At 48.6% G+C, this 17531-nt stretch overlaps 8 protein-coding genes across 8 annotated transcripts in view; 3 read left to right on the top strand and 5 right to left on the bottom strand.

The window, feature by feature from the left end:
• Positions 1 to 73: 73 nt before the first annotated feature.
• PPTG_14150 (hypothetical protein) lies at positions 74 to 2493 on the top strand. The gene has a single exon (XM_008911137.1). It carries the CDS (start codon positions 110 to 112, stop codon positions 1406 to 1408), a length of 1299 nt encoding a protein of 432 aa, XP_008909385.1. The 5' UTR covers positions 74 to 109; the 3' UTR covers positions 1409 to 2493.
• PPTG_14149 (hypothetical protein) lies at positions 1078 to 2884 on the bottom strand. The gene has a single exon (XM_008911136.1). It carries the CDS (start codon positions 2846 to 2848, stop codon positions 1502 to 1504), a length of 1347 nt encoding a protein of 448 aa, XP_008909384.1. The 5' UTR covers positions 2849 to 2884; the 3' UTR covers positions 1078 to 1501.
• Positions 2885 to 3029: 145 nt separating this feature from the next.
• PPTG_14148 (hypothetical protein) lies at positions 3030 to 4534 on the bottom strand. The gene has a single exon (XM_008911135.1). It carries the CDS (start codon positions 4455 to 4457, stop codon positions 3177 to 3179), a length of 1281 nt encoding a protein of 426 aa, XP_008909383.1. The 5' UTR covers positions 4458 to 4534; the 3' UTR covers positions 3030 to 3176.
• Positions 4535 to 5697: 1163 nt separating this feature from the next.
• On the top strand, positions 5698 to 6627 carry PPTG_14147 (hypothetical protein; the record flags this gene model as incomplete). Its single annotated transcript, XM_008911134.1, has 1 exon — positions 5698 to 6627. One exon carries the CDS (start codon positions 5698 to 5700, stop codon positions 6625 to 6627), a length of 930 nt encoding a protein of 309 aa, XP_008909382.1.
• On the bottom strand, positions 6586 to 8644 carry PPTG_14146 (hypothetical protein). The gene has a single exon (XM_008911133.1). The coding sequence runs from the start codon at positions 8616 to 8618 to the stop codon at positions 6714 to 6716; it is 1905 nt and encodes a 634-aa protein (XP_008909381.1). The 5' UTR covers positions 8619 to 8644; the 3' UTR covers positions 6586 to 6713.
• Positions 8645 to 8779: 135 nt separating this feature from the next.
• On the top strand, positions 8780 to 11012 carry PPTG_14145 (hypothetical protein). The gene has a single exon (XM_008911132.1). It carries the CDS (start codon positions 8823 to 8825, stop codon positions 10821 to 10823), a length of 2001 nt encoding a protein of 666 aa, XP_008909380.1. The 5' UTR covers positions 8780 to 8822; the 3' UTR covers positions 10824 to 11012.
• Positions 10854 to 13057, bottom strand: PPTG_14144 (hypothetical protein). The gene is made up of 5 exons (XM_008911131.1): positions 12403 to 13057; positions 12252 to 12340; positions 12117 to 12181; positions 11521 to 12043; positions 10854 to 11444 (listed from the first exon to the last, which is right to left on the bottom strand). The coding sequence occupies exons 1-5, from the start codon at positions 12914 to 12916 to the stop codon at positions 11268 to 11270; spliced, it is 1368 nt and encodes a 455-aa protein (XP_008909379.1). The 5' UTR covers positions 12917 to 13057; the 3' UTR covers positions 10854 to 11267.
• Positions 13058 to 14136: 1079 nt separating this feature from the next.
• The window catches only part of PPTG_14143 (TKL protein kinase), a gene marked incomplete at both ends in the record, with an annotated part of 4043 nt that continues 648 nt past the window's right edge, over positions 14137 to 17531 (bottom strand). Inside the window, one exon of the mRNA XM_008911130.1 lies at positions 14137 to 17472. Coding sequence (XP_008909378.1) covers positions 14137 to 17472 — 3336 coding nt within the window. The remainder of the gene's footprint in view (positions 17473 to 17531) is intronic.

The raw sequence follows: 17531 nt of genomic DNA, 5'->3' as shown, positions 1-17531 counted from the left end.
TACGAGTCACACAGCGTGACGTACAGTCTCGGTGGTCGATAATTGTGTGATCTTACACGAATATAATGAGCCAATCAGTGGCCGCCAAACTTAGAACACGCTGGGAGGCATGGCGTTGGAGCTAGAGGAGGCGCTGGCCTTGCTGGATGAGGCTCCGGCGGCTTCAAATGAGCTACAATTACCCCAATTCCCTTCGTCTATTGCAGACTCATCATCGGATTTCTATTGGAGCCTTCTGGATGACAACGGAGACTGTGGGGTTGCAGAAACGTCCCATTCAGAAGCTACCACAGTCAATACGTTGGCCAACAAGAAGAAGAGGAAGAAACTCAACCCGAACAAAGCTCGAGATGAACGTCGCTTCCAACTGATTGAACTGAAGGAGCAAGTAGCAGAGTTGGAGCTCACTCTACAACGACTACAGACCGTCCGTAACAAGAGACCGAAAAGTTTCGAGCATCCGAGTCATACCAGTGGAGTTCCCCCTGTGTGGCAGGAGATATGTTCACGACAGCTTGTTAGGAGATTGGAGGCCGAGAAGGAGAATATGAAACTGAAGAAGCAGTACGAAAAGGAGAAACAACTCGTCAAGAGCTTGGAAAAGATGCTCTACAAACGACATGCTACGTCGAATGACACGGAGCCTCAATTTACGAAACAGACACGACGAACAGATATTCCTGCTGGATACATTGAACGCATGGCAGCAATGATCTTCAAGGATCTCGCAGCTGGAGTGAAGGTGTGCTATAGCAGATTGGAGAGTGTTTTCGAGACCACACGCCCCGTTCCGATGGATTTAGTGAGGCACAGCGGGTTACTTGATGAAACAAAGAAGCTGAAGGGCACAGAGAAGAAGTTTTACGACAGAAGGACCATGCCGTTTGACATGCGTACGACTGGAGATGCTTGGTGGGAGAACTGGCACAACTACAGAGGTCAACGCTTCCAAGATATCGCAGCTAACGAGATCACGGAGAGCTTTGGACTCGAGATGAGCGACTTTAAGACCAACATCTCTGCAACAGCTTATGCTCAGCAGATCTCACACCGGCATATTGAAGATAAGCGCATTGTGTTTGTGTGGGATTCATATGTGGAACCCTTTGGATTTGCCAACGAACGCGTCTGTGGAGTCTACCTCCTTGAGCAAAATTACGTGCTGATCGAGCCTGAATCTTGGAGCTCTGAACGGGTTTGTGGGAGAAGCAATGGCTATGCTACGCGAGTGTCGACTTGCTATGTGATCACACCCTACTTTTTGGATCCGAAGCTGAAAGAAGACGCAAAAACGATGGCAGTGATTAACTTTCTGGTGAGCTCGCTGTCCACCAACATCATGGCGCTTAGCGAGATGGTAGAGACACTGCTGCTGGACCAGGTACTGCAGCAATGCGGCGATAAATAAATGATCTCATGTTTGTAGCTCGAGAACTTCACGTAATCTAAAGAGCATACGCAATGGTTGACCGGATCACCGCAACTTGAAGCGGAGGGTGTTTTATCTACGTTGCCGCAGACTTTGGTCCAACAGCATGTCCTCAATTTTCTCGTTGCGCATCATGATGTTGGAAGACAGCGAGCTGGCTACAAAATCGGTCAAAGCAGTAATTTTGGGGTCTTCTTTCAACTTCGGATCTAAAAAGTGGGGCGAGATGATCTCGCAGGTCGACATTCGAGTTGGGACTGCACCTTCAGAGGAGGAGTATTGGTCGTCAGGTTTGATAATCACATGGCTTTGCTCTAGGAAATAGACGCCACTAACGCGCTCGTTTTCGAACATGAATGGCTCGATATACGCGTTCCAGACAATTACTGTTCGGTGGTCTTCAACATGTCGATGTAAGATCTGCTGCACGTAGAACGTGGCCGTTGTGTTCGCCATCACGTCAGTGAATTCCAATCCAAAACTTTCTGCGACCACGTTGCCTGCTTCACAGCTTTGACCTCTGTAATTATGCCAGTGTTTCCACCATGCATCGCCAGTTGCACGCATATCGAACGGCAAGATATGGTGGTCGAACACTTCCATGCGCATACCATTCATGGCATCACGTAGTAGCGGTTTCTGCGTCACTTTATGCGTCGGCACAGGGCTGTTAATCTCAATAACGACTTCTGCGATCCGATAGGAATTCTCGACGCCAGTCGACAGCTCGTCAAAGATCATTGCTGCCATCTGCTTCAGACTCCCAGTAGGGATATCGATACGTCTTGTACGAGTATTTTCTCCCAGATACATGATATCCCGTTGGGATGGGTGCCGGTACAGCAACTTCCTCAGACCTTTGACGACTTCCATCTCCCTTTCACAACTCTTCTTTAAATGTATGTTTTCCCGTTCAGCTCTGAGTCGTTGTTCCAGCTGACGAATACAAAACTCCTTCCACACCGCAGACATACCGGTGGACTTGGTATGATTCGATCGGTATTTCTTATGTTGAGCGCCTGTAGGCTTCTTCTTGATTCGGATTATTTGCAACTGCTTGAGCTTCATCTCGAGCTCTTTGACTTCGTCCCGTAGTTCGATTAGCTGGAAGCGACGTTCATTTCTTGCCTTGTTCGGATCGTAGTTGAGCTTCTTTTTCTTTCGTTGTGGTGGCGCTGACTCTTCGATCAAAGTATTCTCCACATTTGGCGCGTTTACCCATTGGAATGGGGTTATAGGTAGCAATTCTGGACCATAGCCTCCTCCGAAATCGCTATCCATTGCGCTTAGAAGAACCTCAGGGTCCCACTCCTCGCCGCCCAGTGAAGACAAATATCCTGTTGCACCATCACCGTTTGTATCATCTAGCTGAAACGTTCCATTAACGAAGGCTGCATCAAGCGAGTCGGAGCTCTCCATCGATACGTGTGGTAGTTCAAGGTATAGCGTCCGTCCTGCAGCTTTTATTATTGGTGTGGCTTATTATTATTGATGTGGCTTACACATATTATGTGGACTACATTACTTGACTTGAACAATGCAAAAAGCGAACATCCCCGATATTCTCAGACGCTTACCGAGCACCTTCGCGTTAGACTGTGGCCTTTTAGAGCTTGTTATGCTCTGCAAGATCGAAGTTGTGTTTATTCATATTTAGTGTCATTCAGCCCTCAATAGGAAGCCCTGCATATTTTAACTTTACTAACATGATTTTTTTCTTCTTATAAACGAGCCCAGAATGGTCATACTATTTTAAATTACAGCGTCTTGCTTGAATCGCACGGTCCAGTAGCAAGGTTTCAATCGTTTTAGTCCGTTCCGTATAGTACGGAGACATCGAATTCATGAGAACGCTTGTCAAAGCGGAAATCTTGGGGTCGTTTGTTAACTTCGCGTCCAAAAAGTGGGGGGTAACAACTTCTTGGCATGATACCTGCGTAAGAGTTTCGTTCCGTTCACGGCCTTGAGGTTTGATGATCGCGTTACTATTCTCTATATAGTAGGCGCCACGGACCCGCTTGCCTTTGAATGAGATGGGCTCAATGTACGCGTTCCAAACGAAGACGACACGATTGTCTTCCGCGTATCGGCGTAAGACCTGCTGTGCGTAAAATGTGGCGGAAATGTTAGCCGCCACATCGTAAATTTCTAACCCAAAACTTTCTGCAACCATGTCTGCGGTGTCCTGTACGGTTCGACCACTGTAAGTGTGCCAGTCTTCCCACCACGCATCGCTGATTTCAACCACACCAAAGGGTAATATACTACAATCGAAAACCTCTCTGGGTCTGCCCTTCACGCCATCGGTGAGTAGCGGTGTCTGTGACGCTGAATCTGCGAGACCCGAGCGGCTTTTCGATTGCTTCACGTTACAATAGGAAGCCTCGACTCCAGCTGCAAGCTCGTCAAAGATCCTTGCTACCATGTCGTTCATGTATCCGTTAGGAATTTCAATTCGTCTGGTTCTAATACGAGTTTCGGAGCTTGTCATATGCCACAGGGCTGGTCGCGTTTTGAGCAGGTTTTTCACGCTGTTTACGACGCGTATCACCTTCTCACAGTTCCTCCTCAGCACAACATTCTCCCGTTCAGTTCTCAGTCGCCGCTTGATCTGATGAGCGCAAATCTCTTTCCACAATGATGCTTCTCCCATTCCGTGGCTTGAAGTAGCTGCGTTGTTATTGGTCTTCCGTCGGCTTTGAATGGTTTGAAACCGCTTCCGAATAAACTCGAGCTCCTCTACTTCGTTTTTTAGTATTCTCACTTCAGCGCGAAGATCCTCACGAGCCTTGTTCGGGTTAAACCCTTTTTTCTTCGTCCTCTTCTTTACTTGTTTCTTAGAAGCGTTAGGAGCTTCCTGAACTGCTGATTCGTCGTCATCCAGCGTTTCGAGGAACTGGAAGTGGTCTGCCCACTCGCCACTTTCATGTAAGAAGTAATATCCAGCACCGTATTCGCTTGCCTCGAAGTTGTCGTATTGCTGTAGCCCATTCAGGAACGCCAATGCAGCGCTGAACTCCTCCTCCATGCCATTACCGTACCGGAAAATATGAGGCTTTTGATTGGTTGAGGATAAAAAACGTAATTAAAAAAGTTTTGCTGCAATCTTAAATCTTATTTTGTATGCTTCTATTGCGAGGTAAACCGCGAGATTTCTCAACCTGAGGTTTCAGGATTACAAACTCGTTGACTACATGTAAATCAAACGATTTTCTGGGGCTATCGGTAGCGCTGCAATCTTCTTCTTCTTGTTGGCATTTTATTTCGTTCCCAACTACTTCAAAAATGTTCTCTCTAATGAACATTTCGCTAGATTACATGCAGTTCAGCGAAATCGTCGGCTATATCGACTGGTATCGTGGACTTAACCGCAGAGATAATCGAGTTATGGATGTTGACAAACTGATTGTATCGGGGACTACGTTTTGATCACGGACACAATAAGCAAGACTCTGCGTACAAAGCGTTTGCAACATCAAGCGCGCGCTTTTCATGGTGTCGCTGACGCTTGCACAGTCACTTTGCAAGAGAACCTCACTACCGTTGGAAAGTTGATGGCGAATTCTTCGCAGCACCTCGCCTCGATATTCAGTGTTGGTCATAATCGCGTCTACAGGCAAGTTCAGCAGTTGAAACCTGCTATCAAACTCACCTTCAGAAACGCCAGCAGATACCTTTTCTTCGTTATTTTCTTCGTTGGCGATGTCTTGTTGGGGTTCCATCGCCGATGAATGTTGCTTTTTTGTTTTTGTTTGCCGGTCACGTTCCCGCCATTGTGCTCCTCTCCGCTGCTCCAATATTATATCTCGTTTTCGAATTGCATTGGAAGCATCGCGAGCCTCTTCTCTTCGAGCTCGAGCTCGATACGCATGCTTCACTTGACCGGCTGTTTTGGGTAGTTTTTCTTTTTGCTGACGATTGTGCCGATCATAGCAGTCCCGGGTAGAGTTAGACGTACTGCGCCATGTACCTGTCTGTTCACATTCATACGACAACGCTCCAGGTGGCGTAGCAAACAGCGATCGCATACTGCCAGAGCGTCCTATACGATCGTCTTCACTTAGCTCATCAGTAGCAACGGAACAAGAATTATCTGGCGGCGCTTGTATGGCATGCCACCCTTTTACAAGACGCTTCTTCTCGCGGCGGGGTAAATGATGAACCTGAAGTTCTTCCTGCATTCCTGAAAAATAAAAGTGTCAGTCGCGACAAAATTGAAGAAGTTATTAATACAATTTTAGGCACACCGCGATCTTAGCCAAGATTTCATGAAGCGACGTACATTTCCGACTGCCACCCCTGTTGATCCTCGACGAAGTCGACTAGGATCTTCAACGCGACTTAGCACTCGCACCCAGACCACTCGAAACCCAGTAAAGAAGACAACTAAGAAGCGTCCGTCGAGAGATGTTGCTTCATCCATCTTGGGTTTAAAGAAAACCGAACCATCTTCACACAGCAGAACAAACTGGAGCAGTGATGAAAGTAACGCACTCGACCACATAGCAGAGTGCCAATGTCTTCGTGAGCAATTGGAGAGAGTACTGATAGATCACCAGAGACAAGAAGAAGAAATTGTAGCCCTGCGAGCACTTGCGAAGTCCTTGGCAGAAGAAGTGGAGGCCATTCATCAGCGACAACAACTTCGAAGTTCTATGTGTAGCAGTGACAACATAGTACACAGGGAAGATCAGCACTTTGATATCTTCAAGTTGAATGTTCAGGTGGAAGAGCTTCAGGGAGAAAATACGGAGCTGCGCCGTCAACTTGCGCACTCTACAGAGGAGCTCAAATCGTCTCGTGCGTGTATAGCAGAGAAACTACCAGTTTACAAACTCGCTGCAGTCAAGGCGAATGCAGAACTACGTTGTGTGAAAAGCCAACTGCAGAAAGAGCGAGCCCACTCGGATCTTCTCCAGAAACAACTAGTGCGGTGCAAGGCAAGACAAGACGATGTTCCTGTTCGAGTAGCACTAGTGCGTGGCAATAATCAGGAAGAGGATGATGAAGATCCGCAAGAGAGTGAGGTCGTCCGGCGTGAGCGAGAAGAATTCCTTCGACAATGTATGTGTCGTCAAGACAGTAGAGCATCAATCTCACCAGAACGAAAGCAAAGCAAAAAGAAACCTAGCGAAGCAGACGACTCCGAGTTCTCAGTGGAGCTCGACAAGCCAAACAACGAATATCTACAGGATTAAGATGCTGCATTAAAACGGAAGAAACTAACATCTAATTGTCTGGTTTCATTTAACTTGATATCTTGCCGACACTGGAAGTTTATCCTTTATACAATACCTTCACTGGTGCTTGAGTGAGCAACATCTTCCTCATCATCAATCAGTAGAGATTGGGTCCCAGCAGCAGCAGAGGCAAAACCATAAGACCCACCACCGGCAGCTCCCGTCTCGTAAATTTTCTTCTTACGGGATATGAGCACGCGGAATCGTTCCAGTCCTTGTTGCACCAATCTTTCACCTTCAGCAATAGAAGCAGCATGCGTCGAATCACCAGGAATTATCTGCTCGTATTGCTCAATTCCAAGACGACGCATGACTCGAGCGTATCCGTTGGTTAGTGTAAACACTGCCAACGCGATCATCGCGAGTGGTGCGTATACAGCGAAGCCTCTTCCAAAGACATGAACGACACGAGTGTTCGCCAAAAGGGCATTAAAAGCAGTCCCCTCTGCCAGCCCTCCACCACGGAGTAGGAGCAAAGCGTTCTGTCCCAACGCAAACTGCAGACGACACTGATAAATCGAAGTCTTTAGGAGACAGAGCTCAGTCGAGTTGCCGTGTGCACGTAGCACGTATTTACCAGGCAATCGAAGGGTGAAGAGGCTCCTGTAGCAACAAAGGGCCAAATACACGAGCACCAACGCCGATATGAGCTCCGTCGCACTGCGTAGACTGCTGCTGGTCTCCATAGCCTCAACAGCGATCATGAAGCGGAATAGAGATAGCGATGATCTACGCCATCCCATTGTAAGCTCGCCCCAAACCACACAAAGAGATAGAAACCCCGTAACCACAGCACATACAATTGCTACAGGAGACGTGACCCACTGACGAAGTTGGTGTCGCATGTTCAGGAAAATGTTGTGCAGACGGTTAAGTGCTGACGTCTCCGGGTATAAGCTACCTGCGGGTAATGCACGCTGTGCACTGCGATCCTGCAATATATCGACGTTGATACAGAGCTCCAAGAAGGCTTGATCACATCGACGTAGTTCCAGTTGTGCGATACGCACACGACGATGCAGCTCAATCGTTTCTGTAAGAGTTGGAGCCTTACGAGATGCTCGACCGATGTTACTGACTCCGCGCTTCATTTTGCTGTCAGAGAATGAGACTGATTTTGAGCCTCGTTTGGTATCGTTAGAGGTGTCAAGTCTTCTAAAAGCAGGTTTACTTTTCTCGATCGCAGCTACGACTTGTAGGAGACAAGTCTTGACGTACTGCATCTCGCTGGTAAGGATGATTGCATCGCTCTCGGCCTGCACCATGCGCTGATAGGCATCGTGAACATCAGCTACCACATCGTCGTACTCAAACCTCGCCTCCATCCGTTCATTCTGTAATTGTACGGCTTCAAAGTGCAGTATCTGAAGCTGTGCTCCATCCAGTCGTCGAATCCAGAATCCTCTTGGGATCTCCACGAGACCGTACCCCAATAGTGCGATGACCCACAGCAGTCCGTACGTGTTACTGGCTGCCATAGCAAGTCCCAGGACTCCATACAGCGATAAATGGTCGACTAAGATCAAGTATAGAGCCACGATAAACAACCCACCAGCCAACACTGTCCAATGGAAGACCAAGTGCCTAAAAGAACTCAGTATCCGCTTGTCGAGCTCAAACTCGCCGTTTTGACGGAATTCCACCAAGAATGGAAGTCCTACCCAGCTCATGAGGAACGTGGCCCAGTACAGCAGTCTCCAGACGGCTAGATACTCTCTAAAACTAGCTTTCTCTTCTGCTACATTGCCGGCTGATTGAGAACTCGCGACTAGACCATTGGTGGCCAGATCCATTGGCAGCAAGATCAGACCCAGGAACCCCAACACCCAAGTTGAGAACACGGCAGCATGAACCACTGTGGGCACTTTGGCGTCTTTGTAGTGGGTCAATAACCACCACGTGAAGCCCAGAAGCCCGCACATCGCTAGAAGCGTCGCCAGGAGAGCCATGCTGCGACTTGTGTGTCAAATGGTTGGATTCAAATCTATGCGTCTCTTGGATTTTCAAGGATCTTCAGGTGATCGTATCTATTGTACTTAGAATAGTGAAAGTAAAATAATTTTCCGTTCAAATGCACTATTCCACTGCTTAGCTCTATTTCTATTTCTAACTTTACTTGATTCGAGTCCTAACAGTTTACGAGCATAAAGGAAATGAACCTCAGTCCAGGTGGCCATCTCGCTGGTAGCTGCCGCCTCTTGGGCGTTGCGCTCGTGGTGGACGACATCAGCAAGGGCTGCAACCTAGCCTTCCGATACCCCGCTCCTTCCAGCGAGAATGGCTCTAGTTTTCACACGCTTCCTGCCCCCCTCTTAGCGAAGCTCTTCCGGCCCAAGAACGCACTATGCAACGCCAGCTTCGAGCTTGTAGTAGACGATCTGCGTTTCGTTAGCCACCCAGTGCTTGTGTCGCGTCGATTACCGGCAACGGCACCTGCGGATGGCCCCAGTGGTGGCTCTACGACGACAAACGGCTCAACATCGGCCACAGGAGCATCCTCTACAGTTGTAGAGCAATCATCAAACAGCTCCACCGGTGCAACGGGGAACGAGACGACTATGTTCAACATCATTTTCGCACTGGAAGACCGTCCTCCACAAGTATCAAGACCTGCTGACGCTATGGATGGGACTATTGACACGCATTTGCTTCCTTTACAACAGGCAGATGAGGAGGAACTTTTAGCCAGAAGACGGAGCAGCGCTCAAGCTTTCCACACTGTAGCGGCGCAGTTGGCCAATGGACTTTTACACGAGGAACTTCGCGTGGGTTTTGTGTCAAAAGAAGTGAGGGAGTTGCTACAATTAAGGGACGAATTAGCTCAAAGTGAACGCAATGCAGGGAGCAACAATAATGGAATTCCAGGTGTCACCAGTGGGAACAGTGTAAGTGCAGCGGTGGCAGCCGGTGCGACGAGTGGCAGTAGCCTCACAAGTAATACGGGAGGAAATACTGCCACCAGTGGGTCGAGCTTAATGCACCATCATCACCACAGGAAGGACGGGGAGAACGGATCGTCGACAGTGGAGGTGGATCCGCAGACTTTAATTGATGTTTCGTTAGGGAAAAGTGTACTGGCCAATGACTTGAAGCGAGTTTTCCATGGACTGGAAGAATCTGGAGCCGCTCATGTCGTACTGAATGGATGGGTGAAGCTGTCGCTAACTCTAACGGACGCTGTTACGGTGAAGATGGCAAGCTTACGACCATACCACACGCTTCTGTTACTGGCCGATAAAGAGGATATCCTTAGCAAACTACCTGTAGACCATGCGCGACAACTGCGTGATCTGGTTGATGCTGTGAATCCTCTCAAGAGCTTCCAAGATATTGCACTTGAGACTGGTGTGCCTATTCACCAGGTTTTTCGACTAGCAGCACATCTCGTTTATTGGGGTTTCGGGCGTATTGTGGATGCTATCACCCTGTACAATATTTATCAAGTCAATGCGAAGGCAGATCTACACGTTACGTCACCTCTTGCGTTGGAGTTTAGACGCAAATTTGCTCCTTATGAGTTGGGTGAAGTGTTGTCGACCTTCTCGGGTTCTCGACGTATTGGAGAGTACATGAAGACCTTGTCGACGGCGAAGAAGACCGAGTACATCCACATGCTCATCTGGCTGCTACAACAGCGTTTCATTGTACAGCTTCACCGCTACATCTATTTTATGATCCCGTCCGATGGAGACTATGCTGCAGAGCTCGGTAATGGTGCATCATCAGTGGGGAGCTCTTCTCCTGCTTTATTGGCGTCTAGTTTCCGTCGGCAACGAGTCAATAGTAGCGCGACCAACACCAGTGCGCCTGGTAGTTTGCCTATAGCTCAGACTCCGCCAATGAACCCAGCAGCCATGGCGCCGTCCCCTGTGCCAGCACCGCTGGATGAGAATCCTGCTGCAGACTCACGTGTACCTATGGCGCAAGTGATGAGTGTGGCTAGTCAGCTATTGTTCACAGATCAAGAGCGTGCGTATCTGGCCAAGATTGCCAAACCCAACCCAGTCTTTACGCTTTTTAAGAGGTTATGCGTCTACTTCCATGGAGAGCATCATATCGAAGAGATCATGTGGCGAGAGAACCTTTCACGTGGCGAACTTCGCACAGTCATGAGCACATATCAGGATATCATTGTGTGTTGTCTGCACGAATGATTAGCTCAGCGTAATGTCGCGTTCTGATACAAGAAAAAAAAATTCTGACCAACTTTACAGTTAATACGTTCGGGATTAGGGACAAACCAAGAAGCAAGCCGGCTACAGCTACGAAGTTTGTTGGTATGCAACTTTTCTATTCCTTTCTGTGTCTGACGCATCCCAGTTAATGCAACTTCTTGCAACTTTCAACGCATTCGAGAGTCGCCGGGTCGTACTGCCTACTGAACTGATACAAGTTGTCATACAACACACGAGTCCATCGCAACCTGGGGCTGCCAACCGCAAGGAAAGTGGGTTTAACGACGTGTGTTACAAGCCTTAACCTAGCTAGAGTTGATAGCTAGTACTTGACCTCTCATTCGGCCACAGCAGCTGAGGTGCAGAAGTCCTGCAAATATTATGGTGTTGAGTTGGGTGTACAAGACGTCTTCGAAAATCATTTCACGCAGAGGCAACAGCAGTTTTAGACGAGGAATCCACTGCTGCTTTTCGCTCCTTCAAAAGATCCACAACCTCCAATATCGTCTTGCGATAGGCTTCTTGCTCCAGCAAAATCCCGCTGACGTGGCCCGTCTTGATGGTTCTGAAATGTGCTGGTCTCCACTGCTCACGCATACGCTGAAAACACATCATCGTAAGAACATTATAAGAACAACTCAGTACGGAACGTAAGTGTGAACAAGAGCATACTAACCTGCCACTGAGGTTCAGTGAAGCCAATATACTCGTCTTCAGTCCCATACACGAAGACAACAGCATCCGATCGTCGTGGAGGCAGAAAATTGTCGATGTCTGTGATCGAGAGGAAGAGCCTCATGCGTTTCTTGGCTTCTTGGACTGGATCAAGCTCCAGTTCAGAATGCTCTTTCTCGGCGTCGGCTACAGCATCGACCAGCTTTTCATAAGTTTCAACTACTGCGTGTCCGGTTAGCATTTTATCCAGCATCTGTAGTTCGTGTTGTTTGTAAAGCGATCGCCAGTTGCAGGATCCAGAGAGTAGCCCGTCTGCGAAGACAGGGACAGCAGAAGGTGGTGCCAACCAGGCCGTTGCTCCAACATCTCCGGGAAACACGGATGCGACCATAGCAGCATGTAACCCGCCCATACTGCTGCCTGCAACAACTAGTTGCGAATACCCGTGGCAATTACGGAAGTGTTCCAGCAACGACTTGGCCTCCTCAATTGTTGCTTGGCCAAGAATCGGCAAATCACTTACCCTGTTATAGACAAAACCCCGCGATAATACTTAGCACTCAATATTGCAAAACTATCTAGTCGATGCTGAATTACCTGCGCAGTTTCGATCCTTTTTGTTGCTGTGGTTTGCGCTTTCCGTAAAAAGGCCCTTCCAGAATCTACAACGGCAAGTGTCAAGTATGCACACCAACAAGTAAAAAAAGAGGATCCGATCAAATCCCAACGTACCAAAGTGGCCACTCCTTGCTTCGCCAGTGGAATAGCAATTGCCGTCCGCCGATGCAAGAATCCGTGCTCTCCCGTTCCCGGTAGAAGCACTACGTAATTCCACGCGGTTATTCACCACTGTCATCTCACAACCAACCACCAATCCACTTACCCACAAGAGGTCGGTCCTTTCTCCCCTGTGGAATACCTTGATCCTCTCGTTCCCACTCCAGCGGCGTCACCAATTCACAGAACGCATCCTGACTCTCCTCTGGAAGCAATTGTTGCGCATTATCCAATGTACTCCTAAACTTTCCCTCGCGCAACGCCACTTTGGCTACCGATAGCTTCCTGACGCTGTTCCAATTGGGTTCTCCGTCTTTTAGCGTCACGACGTCACTCATACGTCGACTCTGCAGCAGCTCTCGAATCCGTCTTGGGGTGTTTAAATCGCCCCATCCATCGGAGAAAAACCCATTGGGGAACAGCACTGGGTTCTGCGTGACTGCAGCTGCGGCGCGGTCCAGATAGCGGTGGTGCGAGGCCGTCACGCCGTCTAACAGACGACTGGGAGATCGTAATAAAGCAGCCAAGAGTCCCCACGGATGCAGCGCGAGGGTTCCAGGTGCTTGAAGCTGCAGAAGCCACCGCCACCGATTCCACTTGGACCCGTTGGGAACACGCATATGTGGAAGCAGCAGAAGCGTTTTGGATGACGCTGAGAACGCGATACACGGGCAGAAGAACCGCGAGTTTGAGCGACTCCTATTAGCGTTCCTCCGATCACTAAAATGGAGCCGCGTATCTGTACTACAACTTGAGAATGCTGATACGTGATTGGTACATCCGTGAGGAATACCCTTAGACAGGAATAAATTGTTTGTTCCCACAAACAATGACTACCGAGGGGATTGGATGGCATTCAGACGAAAAAAACCCATTAAAATTTTAATGGCTTTTTTTCGTCTGAATGCCATCCAAGTTCAGACAGAATCTTGAAGTTTAGACACCAAAAAAGTACTTTGTATAGAAAAAGTGCGCATTGCTTTCGGCCCACTTTTGATCTTTTTTATTATGGTGGGCCATAAGCTATGAGCAGTCAAGGCAAGAGCTTTTTTCCAGAAAAAGTGCTTTATGACGTTTTCAGAAAGTTTTTGAAAGAGAAAATCATGGTTCGAGCGCTGTCGAAGAGTGCCATACAAAATCCAAGTCAAGTTTGAAGCAACAGATACACCGTACCTAACCATCTAAAATCCATGCAAAAAATGCTGTTCTTGGATTTTTGGAGTTTTTTTTTTAATTCTATGACCTCGCTCATCCAGACTACAAGTATGCCAGGTACTCCTCCACACTACCAGCGGAAATCTCTCTCATGCACTGCTCAGCACTTCACGACCTCTAGTAGCGTGGCCATGATTCTGTGTCACCGCTATGTCATGTGCCCAGCTCAAGAAGATATTCTCTTATTTTAATTAAAATAGGTCGGATCCTACCAGGGATTAAAAGGTCGTATCCCAACTGTAGATTTTACAGTGATGTAGTAGGGATCCGACTTACCAATCCCACTACGTACACCCGATATTTTTTTTTTTTACCTTTGTACATAAGTTGAAGGCCATCCCCTAGACGGAGTCTGCATGTATCTTTGACACCCCTCGGTGATATGCTGAACAGTGTCATTTTTCGATTTTCCGTTCAACGAATTGTCAGCATCGACATAGTACCAATGGTACTGTACCATTGCCAAGATCAAAAGGGAAGCTTGAGAGCTTTTTAGACTGCTGCATCGATTTATATTGCAAAAGAAATCTCGATATTGACGAAATTACCGATAAAGGCATGTCCGATCTGAGTGTCCGGATACGAAGAGAAGTTAACCTTGGCCAACGCCATTTGTGGAGACGATTCACGCCGCCGTCATTAGGTTTCCCTCTCCCCGTTTCATTCGAACGGATCTGCCGAGCGATTTCATCTTTGCTAAAGCCCGAACACTTCCCATCGTCGAAATTTTTGAGTGCTTTGGAAGCTCTCGCACAGCGAAGTCCAAGTCTTCAGGTCCCTCTTTAATCTGTCGCAGTCTCTCCTGGAATCGTTCCTCCTCTGCAAACCCACGAATATTCTCAATCGCGTCCACCAACTTCATCCGTTCAGACGGCTCAAAAGCACACATCTTCTCCACCAATTCCCACTCAGCGTCATTCTCAAAAGCTTTTGGACGAGGCAAAAAAAGTTTCTTGCGAGTTACATGGAACTTCACGCCCGGGTCTGGAACATGTTGACCCCACGGTACGTCTCCAGTCACCGCCTCTACCACACACATACCAAATGAATACACGTCCGATAGCGCATTTGGAGCCACTGGATTCTCCTTACGAATCACCTCGGGGGCCTTCCAACGAATTGCGCCAACCGTTTTCTCGTCTTCGCTCTGCTCTGTTGTCAAGAAGCTCAGTCCAAAATCCGTCAGCATCGCCACACCGTCCTTACTTACCAAGATCTGGTTACACTTAAGATCAGTATGCACGATGTGTCGTTCATGCAAGAAGTGCAGACCGAGAGCAGCGTCCAACAGCTTCCGCCATACCAAAGATCGTCCCTCTTCTCTTGCGTGGTAGAGATAGTCGAGTAATTTGCCATTCTTGGCCTCCTCACACACGAAAAAATACGTCGAACCTTCGTCACAGGCTCCAAAGAATGGCACGATGTTCGGGTGTCTCGCCTTTTGCCAGATACGCGCTTCTCGATGGAATGTGCGACTCTCCTGTTCAGTGGCTACCGTGACCGTCTTGACAACGACGCGAGTACTCAACCACCAACCTCGGTAGACTTTCCCGAACGAACTCGCAGAAAAAGGTTCGAGATCTTTTCGAACTTCACGACTCGGAATGAACCAGTCCGGTTTGCTTTGTCTCGTGATAATACTCCTCGCTTTGTTTGAGTCTTGGGCAGCACATTCTTGGAGAATCCACGAGACCTCGGTTCTGTAATTAACACGAGCAATTTCCGCTGCAGTTTGACCCGAACTGTTTACAATTTCCGCGTCTGCGTTGTTGTCCAGAAGCAAACGAACGATTTCCTCGTGTCCTCTGTACGCAGCTTTCATCAACGGTGTTTGATTGTCCACATCTAGTACGTTTATATTGGCGCCATGGTCCACAAGCAGACGTACGATCTCCAAAAATCCCTCTTCAGCAGCGAATAGTAACGCCGTCCGCTCCTCACTCGTTCTCACATTCACAGCAGCACCTTTTTCAACAAGGAGAGTTGCAATCTCGGTATATCCACGCTGACAAGCTACAGTGAGCGGCGTCCATCCCAGCAAGTTCACTGCATTCGCATCAGCTCCATATTCTAACAGTAAGCGCGCGATCTCGAGATATCCGTGCAGAACAGCTTCATGGAGCGCGGAGTCTCCGTCGCCGTCCGCAGAGTTGCTCCTCGCACCACTAGCTAGTAAAAGCCTGGCAACCTCGATATGTCCATTGAATATTGCGCTTTGCAAGGCCGAGCAATTGTTTTTCCCAGTCAAGTTGACATCCGCTCCGCTATCTAACAGCAAGCGAGCACACTCGACGTTCCCTGCATATCCGGCCAAGCGCAACACAGTTTCCCCATCGTATGTCTTGGCATCTACAGCTGCACCAGCGCTTAGTAGCAGCTTCACCACTTCCACATGCCTACACTGAACTGCCAGCATCAAGGGCGTTTTTCCGGACGCGTCAGCCAGATCCACATTAGCACCGTGGTTCAATAGGATATGGATCGCTTCTGGTTGGCCAAAGAGCGCTGCCATCATGACTGCAGTCGACCCATCGTCCAACGTGGCGTCAATGGCAGCTCCATGCTCAATAAGTAGCTCCACAATTTCAGTGTGTCCCTCTTGGACCGCAGCACTGAGAACCGTCAATCCGCCACAAAACGTTCTTGACACGTCAGCGCCCTTCTCCAATAGGAGACGCACAAGGTCAAGAAGACCGTTGCCAGCAGCAGCTACCAGAGGAGAAACTCTCGTTTCTTCCAATACTTCAACGGCTGCTCCACTCTCGATCAACAGGCGAGCGATATCAACATTGGCTAGAGAGCAACTCGCCGCGAGAGGCATGCTTCCGTCAGGGGTCAAGTGGTTCATGTCCGCTCCATTTTCTACAAGAAGACGCACACATTCGATGTGCTCATTCAGTGCAGCGTAGTTGAGAGCAGTATACCCAGCGTTATCGGCCTGGTCAATGCTTGCTCCCTTCTCCAATAGCCGACGCACAGTCTCAACGTGGCCGGATGATACTGATGACATCAGAGGCGTCGTTCCTCCATTATCTGCTGTATCAACCCCAGCTCCTCTCTCCAGGAGAAGACACACCACTTCAATATGGCCACGTTCGGCAGCGTAACCCAGTGCAGTAGCACCTCTGCTGCTTGTGTAATTTATCTCAGCTTCATTCTCCAACAGCAGACGCACGATTTCAGTGAACCCTCTCTCAGCAGCCAAAATCAAAGGCATGGATCTTAGATGTGTCGCCTCATTGACTTCAGCTCCTCTCTCCAACAAAAGACGAACGACGTCAAGATTGTCTTTGATAGACGCGTACATGAGAGCAGTGAAGTCGGTGCTGCTAGTCTTTGTGATGTCAACTCCAGCATCTAATAAGACCTCAACAACTTTATCGTGACCGTTTGCAGCGGCTTGCATGAGAGGCGTGACTCCGTCATCCATAGCTACATCAATGCTAGCCCCTTTCTCCAATAGAAGCTTAACCACACCCAAGTGTCCATTTGAAGCAGCCCAAGTAAGCGCAGTACCACCAGTGTCATTAGTGACATGGATATCGGCGCCTTTGTCCAGTAAGAACTCCACCACATCCACATGTCCACCTAAAGCAGCATAGAGAAGCGGCGTGTATCCGTCATTGGTGGACAAGTCAATAGCAGCTCCGCGTTCCAGCAGGAACTTGACTACGCTAGTGTGGCCACAGTCTGCAGCCCTTAAAAGAGCAGTAGAGCCAAATTGGTTGGTCTGGTTAATGTCTGCCCCGTGTTCCAGTAACTGCTGCACGACTCCCAGTTGGCCATTTGTGGCCGCACAGATCAACGGAGTGTTCGTATCTTTGCTCGTTTTATCGACGTCGTCCCCACTTTCCAGCAAGAATCGGACAATATCCACATGCCCCTCGGTAGCTGCTATGATCAGTGGAGTGTCTCCCTCTTGGTCGGACTTGTTGATATCGCCCCCCTTTTTCACTAAAAGCTGGACGATTTGAGTGTGGCCATAACGGGATGCAGATATTAGAGCAGTGAGACCGCCGA

The sequence above is a fragment of the Phytophthora parasitica genome, assembly GCF_000247585.1.
Source record: "Phytophthora parasitica INRA-310 unplaced genomic scaffold supercont2.40, whole genome shotgun sequence".
In the NCBI taxonomy this organism is placed as follows: Eukaryota; Oomycota; class Peronosporomycetes; order Peronosporales; family Peronosporaceae; genus Phytophthora; species Phytophthora nicotianae.
The sequence above is the reverse complement of the archived record's forward strand: the minus strand, read 5'-3'. Positions and strand labels throughout refer to the sequence as shown.